The sequence below is a fragment of the Cannabis sativa genome, chromosome 3, assembly GCF_029168945.1.
Source record: "Cannabis sativa cultivar Pink pepper isolate KNU-18-1 chromosome 3, ASM2916894v1, whole genome shotgun sequence".
Lineage (NCBI taxonomy): Eukaryota > Viridiplantae > Streptophyta > Magnoliopsida > Rosales > Cannabaceae > Cannabis > Cannabis sativa.
This window is the reverse complement of record NC_083603.1, coordinates 57,437,407-57,446,352: the sequence shown is the minus strand read 5'-3', so window position 1 is coordinate 57,446,352 and position 8,946 is coordinate 57,437,407. Positions and strand designations below refer to the sequence as shown.

Below are 8,946 nucleotides of genomic sequence, written 5' to 3'. Positions count from 1 at the left end.
ATTAATTAATAGACTTTATTAAATCTAATTAATAAATATATTAAATGACAATATTATTTAATAATTAATTCTTAGTTATTAAATAATTGGAATTGGCATTTAAGTGGTTAAATTAAAAAATTGACGTTTTTGAGAAAATAAGATGGGAAAATGATAAAATGGCAAACTTACAAAGTGGGGCCCATTATCCAACCCATGGCCGGCCACTATGCATGGATTTTACCATTTATTTTTCTAATATTTTAATGCTAATAAATCCTCACCTAAACCTAGGTGGTTGCCTATAAATAGATAGTGATGACTCACACTTAAAGTTGATGAAATTTCTTGCCTTCAGGAAAAATTGAGCCATCTATTCTATACCCATAGCCGAACCTCTTCTTCTCTTATTCTCTTCATATTTTCATACCTTGAGTGATAGAGTGAGTGCCCACACACATCAAGTGGTATCTCAATCATAGTGTGTAAGACTGTGAAGAATCCAATCAACAAGAAGGAGAGAAAGAGATCCAGGTTCAGATCTTGATAATGCTCTGCTACAGAAAGGAATCAAGGGCTAGAGATCTGAACGGAAGGAGTCATTATATTCCGCTGCAACCCACTGTAAGGTTTCTTATACTTTATATGTGTTTATTTCATTGGTTTAGAAATTCATATTAGGATGTTAATGAAACATACTTGTTAGTAAATCTAGATCCTGGTAAAATTAATTCCAACAAAAAATTCTTCCTGAACTATTGAGATTGTTAGATTTAAGGACTTTTGTCTAATTTCACTCAATTTTACTGTTTCAGTGATGGTTTATGTACTAAATCATGCTCCCCAAACTTTGATATCTACCAAATCATGCCCCTCAAACTTTGATGTGTACTAAATCATGTCGCCTAAACTTTCGTCCATGTTAGAATTTTCTTACTAAAATTAGACAAAAATCCTTAAATCTAACAATTCAATAATTCAGAGGGAATTTTTAACGACCTTAAAAGTTCAGAGGTCATAATTTAATACTTGTCAAAGTTCGGAGAAAAAAAATTCCAAATTAGCCTATATAGTGATATGTCACTAATGATAGCGCTAAAAGTTTTATGCATGAGTATACTATATTTACATACATTTTTTGTTGATTATGTAATTTATTATTAAATCAATATACTAATTAGTTAGATATCATTTTAATTTAAAGACTACTAACATATATAATCATTATAATAAAATAAAGAAATTTTTACTACATCACAAATTTGAAAAACTTTTAAAAATACATTAACACGGATTTTTTTTTTATTTTATCATTTAAATTTTTTTATTTACAAAAGTACGAACTTCATAGAACAGTTCAATAATATTCTTTTTGAATTATTTTGTAATTTATTTATAAGTTATTTATAGTAGTCATGAGGTGGATTTTCTTATATTTTGTTGTTTTATAGTTTATTTATAGTTAATATATATATTTGTTGCGAGATTAATTTCTCGTTATTTTTTAGTTGTTTCTTACATTTTGCTAAAAAAATCGTATTTTAATACTTTTGAAACTTTAAAATTATATTTTTGTAAATAAAAATTTTAAATTCTAAAATTATAAATAAAATATAACACAAAAATTTTTGGAAATAAAAATCCAAAAATAAATGCTGTCTTTTATAGGCCCCTTAATTTGACCCACATACGATTATTGATGAAGTGAGTTCATGTCCAAATTTGAACAAGTTGTCATAATTGAAAACGGTTGTAATATGTAATTACAGTGTGCATCACTGAAACAAAGATTAGAATACGAAGAAATGGTATTCACAAAGTTATTTATAGTTGTAGGATATATATATTGCATTTTTACTTTTCATATGATAAATAATAGGCGGATTAATTGGCTCATCTTTTTGGCCGGGATAAAGGTTCCATTCCATGTAATAAAAATGGGTCAACTTCGTTGACATCATACACGGTGTAGTTCCCAAGGTACGTAATAAAATTGATACAATAATATTTGATAAAAAACAAAAACTATTAGAACATAAAATGTTGATCCCAATTTTGAACTAACGTACTATCCAAAAGTTCTCGAACAAGTGTATGGTACACCACATGTGTGTGTCAATATCTTTGCGATACGTTTTTTAACTATTTTGCAACACGTACTCATTGTACTTAATTATTAGTTATATTTTCACTTCATTCATGAATTCATTGTCCCATTCTTGTTATAAATAGAAATATTAATTTCAGATCTATATTTACTATAAACACCATTTATCCCAAAAATAAAACCAGAGAAAACAAAGAGTGATTAATTTGAAGATAAAATACAGTTTCCTTGCCGACAAAAACCTCTTTGTTTTTATCCTCAATATTGGAACCGCTCATAAAAATCCCTCAAATCAAAATTAATTAATAATAATAATTACACAAGGAATAGTGACCACAGTGAGCCATTTATTACATATTACTTTTATTAAAGAACAAATTTACGACGTCACTGGCTCTTTAACTATTATCTTATTAAAAATTTATAATATATAAATAAATAACACATTACTCATGAGAGTTGGAGATAAATATTAATATTGAATGTATATATTTATGCTGTTGTACTTGTAGGTAGGTATAAATGAGTTGTTATTATACAACTGGCATATATTAAAACTTACCCCAAAGAAGAAACCATATAATTATAATAGTGAATGGCACCATCAATCAAAATTATGTTACGAACTTACGTACAAGTAAATGCAAATATTATCTACACATAGATCTATGCATAAGAAAAATAAACATAGTTAAATATTAAATATATTAACCAGAAGTCCATAAAAAGCTATATATTATTTTATAAAACATCATACACATATATTTATGTATATGTAGTTATACTATAATTTACACTTTTTTTTTTCCTGTTTCCCTGTTTCCTTCAGTGAGTTATAATGCATAGTACTGTTACATCTTTTGACTATGTCTTCGTAGGCTTAAAAACAAAAGTTCTAATTAAGAACAGCTTAGAACAAGCTATATCCACAAAAACCTAAAAACTTTGATAATTTACTTTCTTTATTATTTATTTCTTTTGTATGACTAGGAAGATCAAAAGAGTGCTGCACTATCCTCTAGCGACATGTTAATAAGGTCCTCATGCCCTTGAGCTGAACCATCATCAAGTAGCCACTTTTCAAGCAATGTGAGAGGAGCTTGTACTGGCTCCTCAATTTTGGTATTATGAGGCTTGCTCTCATCTTGGAAGCACAGAGTACTTGTGGCCCTCTCCGGTGTCAAATTTGCAGTCTCGTCGGCCGACAAGGATTCCGATGCGGTGGAGGAGTTGAAACTAAACAAAGAGTACTCAAAATTTGTATTATTAGCAGTGGCCTGATTGTTATGTTGACGGTGATTGTTATGGTGATTGTGATCAGGTGTAGTGGTCCCACTTTGAGCTCCTTCACTTGAACTTGAATAAGTAGTATTAGTACAAGTACCATTATTATTGGGCTGGAAAGCAACCGGGTTTTGGAGCAAATCCCGGGTCGTGTTGGAGTTTGTTTTCCCCGATTTTGGAGAATTCTTCATCCAACTTTCGAGCAATCGGGCAATGTTCTCAGCGTTTGATGCATATGATAGTGGTTGGTGTGATTTAGTAGTGTTCTTATGATCATGATCTTGATGATCACAACTAGTGTGGAAACAAGTGGTTGTAGTAATGGACGGTTTAGATTCCCCCAAATTGTGATTATGATGATCAATTGGTTTGTCAAGGGAGAGAGCTTCACAAAGAGCTTGTTTTGCCATGTGAATATCTGTTTGAAGCCTTCTTTCCCACTGGCCTTTGGAGATTTGGTGCGAATTGTTATCAGTTGAGAACTCATCATGGCTTTGACCATCATGCCCAGTGTGAAGCTTTCTGAGCTTCTTTTTAAGATGGGTATTCCAGTAATTTTTAATATCATTATCAGTTCTCTGTGGTAGATAAGAAGCAATTGCAGCCCATCTGAAAAAAGTAAAACATGATAAAAACTTGCATCAGCACATCATTAAATCCACAAAAAAGAAAAATAAAACAACTATTACTACATATTAGAACAACTTTATTGAATCTACAAAATCTACCTATTTAGCTTTGTACATATATTCAATCAAATCTATATATGTATCGAAATGACAATTTCCGTAATCCCTCTCTCTTTCCTCCATTATATTATTTTTATTATTCACCAGTTTTCGAAAAAACCAAGTCACAAACTTCGAGGGATAAGAGAAGTGAGTGAAAAATTATGTATATATAACAAAAAAAAAAGTAGGAATTAAGGAAAAGAAAATTAAATACCTATTGCCTAAAAGAGCCTGAAGGTGGATTATCATCTTTTCCTCATGATCAGTGAAGTTACCACGTTTAATTCCAGGCCTAAGATAATTAGTCCATCTAAGCCTACAGCTCTTACTGCATCTCATCAAACCTGAAAATCCAAATAAATAAAATTACTTAGCTATGTACTACTTACTAGAAAAAAATATCAACCATTATTAGTTTGAAACTAAATCCACACAAATAAACATAAAAAAATACAATTCCAAAATGACCCAAAAGAAAAAGATGTGAATTACTTTATATATATATATATATATATATATGAGAAAAAAAGTATAGGTATACCTGTGTGAGTAGGCACTGATCTCCAATTACCAGGGCCGTGTTCTTGAATGTAAGAAACCAAAATGATATCCTCTTCGGGAGTCCAAGGCCCTTTCTTCACCCCAACTTTGTCACAGCAAGGTGGTCTTCCCATTTTTGATTCTCGATTTTCTTTTATTTATGAGATGGATGTTACTATCGTTTGGCGAAAATCTATTGATGATGAAGCTATAAGAGAGGGAGAGAGAGAGAGAGAAAGAGAGAGAGAGATTATAGTCTCAAAGCAAAGTTATTTATAATAATTTCCAAGCTATAATTGTAATTACAATTTAAAGAGAACCCTGTTTATAGTTGAGTGAGAAAGATAGGTTTCCTTTTATATATGTATTGTTGTTTGTAAATGTATGGATGTGTGTGTACATATATAGAGGGATGATATTTGTAGGAAGGACAAGCGTCCAAGACAGGGTTTGCCTTGTTGTCCATCGTTGGTATATATAGAAAGAGAAATGGAGTTATTGTATAGTAGTAGTAGTAGTATTGTTATTAGTAGTGAGAAAGAGAAGAAATAAGAGAGAAAGAGACCAGCAGGGAAAGCTGTCGACGCTGACCCAAACGAGGGTAGAAAGGCTTCTCTCTCTTACACACACATTAGTCTCTAGAAGAGTCAAAATGGACAGCTTTGGGCATTTACTCTCATCCTTATTACGAAAAAGTCAGCTACACTTAGACTCAATACACCTCACATCACTCTCTCCCTCTCTCTCTCTCTCTCTCTCTTACCGTGTGTAATTCATTATCCTTATTTCTCTTATGCTTCCACCGAAAAATAATAAAGAAAAGTTAGCCCTAATTATATCTTTCCTCTTCAGCAAAAAAAGAAAAAAAAAATACTTTCCCATCTTCCACACTTAAATGGCCATATATACATATATATAATTTTACCCCGACGGTGGAAAAGTCGCATATAATTAAGGAAATCTCCATAGCTAGCCACCTTATAAGATGGGCTCGGAATATATTATATATATTCATAAAAAAAAATCACCACCGAATGTATCATATATCATGGTTTAATTTAAGTATCAAATCCTACTTAATATATATTTTTCAAAAAAGAAAAAATCGTACTTAATATAAAATAATAATTTTTATTGCTAATTATTCTTAAAGTACCACTTAATAGTTATGCTAGGTAGACTGTTTAATAACATTGCTCTTTAATTTTTATTACAGATTGAAATTTGTGAAGATAAATATATTACATGCAACTTTGTTTATTTTTTTCTAAAAACATTAATTCTAAATTGAAGATTAAACATGTTGTGTGGAACCCCAATTTTTTTTAATCTTCAAGTGGATCATTGTCCACCAATCTATGAACTTCAAGGCACTCAGTATTTACTTTTTATACTTCTTGGCTGATAGCACAATATTTAACACATCTACGGGTCGCTTAGTACACTGTACTGTGTTGTATATTAATATTAGGGTTGGTTTGGTACATCATATATAATATGTTGTACAATATTAGGTTAGGTTGTATTGTCTTATATAGTATTATTTTAAAATAATATTATATTTTGTATTGACTTGTATTAATAAATTTGTCTAAAATTATGCTATCTTAATTTACCATAAAATCGACCCTGACTCCAGATCCGAACTTTGAGCCCACTACTGCAAAATAGACTTTCAACCATCGATCAACATCCAAGATCGACACAATTAATAGGTGTGGCAAGTTAGCATCGGTTTTGAACCGATGGTACCATTAGAATTAGTTTGTCTCATTAGCGACACTAATGAGCGAACTTTTAAAGAAAAAAAAAAGTCCAACTGCAAAGCCTGCACAAATCTTTGACTATATATACATATTTTGGCTATTAGGAGCCTCATTTTCTTTCATCTCAGTTGCCCTTTTCCCTTACTTCTCTCTCTCTCTCTCTCTCTCTCTCTCTCTCTCTCTCTCTCTCTCTCTCTCTCTCTCTCTCTCTCTCTCTCTCTCTCTCTCTCTCTCTCTCTGATACTGTCACATTGCACCATTGGAAGCCACCATCGCCGTCGTTGAACCAGGTTACATCTCTATCTCTCTCTTTGTCGCCCTCCCCTCCCTCTCACACTCTTTTGTTCTGTAAGAAATTTAGTTCTGATACATAAAATTAACTTCTATAATTCTAGCTTCATGATCACACTTAAATAAACAAATATTAAATCAAAACAAATAAATCAAGAATCAAAATTAGCGAACACATATTAAACGAAAAAAAATAAACACAGATGAATCTAGATAGCTTCCAGATACAACAACACACGATAACTATACTAGTTCCGATCCTGAGTTCAATGTGAACTTGGTCATACTCTAGTTTAAAAAAACTGACACAAATCTTTATTGATAATGAGAATCAAAGATATCAATCTCAGGAGCTACAAGAAAATAATCATAGTAAGTCATCCATGGTGTACTGATCTCTCAACAGTCATTAACTCACTAACCTGAGCCAACATACACTACAAAAACTGCTACTTTTAGTGACACTTTTTTAGTCACAACATAATTTTTTTGTGACTAAATGTGACTTTTAGTCACAACAAAATGTTACTTGTGACTAAAACATAATATTTAGTTACAATTTGTTACTAATTTAGTTTTAGTCACAACTTGTAACTAAAAAAACATTTAGTCACAATAAATTGTAATTTTTGTGACTAATACTTTTATCTACGGATCTTTTAGTCACAACATAGGAATCATGATTTATAATTAGTCACAATTTTTTCACTTTTAGTCACAATTTACAAACATTTGATGTTCTTTAGCATTCCCTCAACTGTGTTTTAGTGAAAGGTGTTCTTATTCTTCTCCTTGATTTGGTAGCGGAGGAGGCCTTTGTCATCTCCTTAGCTTTAGAGAGTAGGAGGCCTTCGACATCCCCTTGACTTTGCAGCAAAGGAGGCCTTCAACATCCCCTTAGCTTTATAGCGGAGAAGGTCTTCAAAATCCCCTCAACTTTGTAGTAGAGGAGGTGTTCATCATCTCCTTAGCTTTACAGTAGAGGAGGTCCTCTTGACGACTATCAACAATGTGTTGAAGTAGTCGCTGGCTATTCTTTAGTCAATTGAGGATGTGAAAAACTCCTAAATTATTATACCTAAGATTGGGTGATGTCTACTCCATCTCGGGTGCATCTTAGAGTGATTGTAGGTGCGGTTGCCATTTTCTCCTTGGTCTTAACCTTAGAGGTCTTCATTGTCCCTTCTATTTTACTCACAAATAAGAGGCCTTCTTTGTCCCTTTGGTTGTCTCGATAGTGAAGGAGTTCTTCTACTTCCCCTCGGCTGCTAATACAGTAGAGGAGGTCTTTGTCATCCTCTTGACTATTATAACAATGGAAGAGGTATTCTTGGTGATTGTCAACAATGCATTGTAACATTCACATGATACACTTTGGTTGCCAAGGAGATGATTGATATCAGTCGTTGTGAAAAACTTGATAGACAAGTGGTAGATAGGGGAGATGGTTCGGAGGTGGTTGGGGGTTGACTTTTGGTGTCGATCACTATAAAGGTAGTCATAGTGATGTTTGCCATTGGGAAGTTCCGACTGTGAGTGGTAATATGATTTTACAACAGGGTGAGATGTTAGGTCACCTAAAACCATACATGAGCTCCTTGCATGGGTTCGAATCTCTTAGGGAGTGACCCCCTCATTCTAGGGTTTTCTTTGATTAGAATATTTTTTGATGCTCGATCATTAACTATCACCTATATTTTTTGAGCGCCAAATCTCTTCTAGACGTAGCGTCTTGCTTCTAGAGAGCATTCTGTAATTGATGATGCTTTACTTTTCTTTTAGATATTCGTGTTCCGAGGAGGAACACTTGCACTAGTACTTTAGATTTATAACTCAAACGTAATATTCTTGTGAGACCTCAAGCATTAATATTGTAACAGTGATTAACTGTGGCATGCAAATAGTTTGTAAGTGCATTTGTTCAACTTAATGAACTTACCAGCACTTGCACTACCACTTAAAGATTAAGAAACTCGATTACTAGGGATAATGTCAACATTTCATTAAATAATAATAATATTGACTCTGGTGTGTAGAATTCTTGAATGCCACTGCAAGCCCTGGCTCCTATATACCATGGTAACACCTGGCTTCCGTATACCAAAGTGTATGTGACATATGGCTCTCATGTACCATGATTTTCTATGAATGCTCATGTAACGTGTATAGCTCATGTATACAATGTCTTATTTCTCCCCCAAGTTATCAAAGAAATGCCTTCATTGGTAACTTGCCATACAAAATCCCA

At 32.5% G+C, this 8,946-nt stretch overlaps 1 protein-coding gene across 1 annotated transcript; it reads right to left on the bottom strand.

Annotated features, from left to right (window-relative positions):
- Positions 1-2,804: 2,804 nt before the first annotated feature.
- LOC115710324 (myb-related protein 306) lies at positions 2,805-5,154 on the bottom strand. Its single transcript, XM_030638693.2, has 3 exons — positions 4,643-5,154; positions 4,316-4,445; positions 2,805-3,979 (listed from the first exon to the last, which is right to left on the bottom strand). Exons 1-3 carry the CDS (start codon positions 4,773-4,775, stop codon positions 3,082-3,084), a joined length of 1,161 nt encoding a protein of 386 aa, XP_030494553.2. The 5' UTR covers positions 4,776-5,154; the 3' UTR covers positions 2,805-3,081.
- Positions 5,155-8,946: the final 3,792 nt, after the last annotated feature.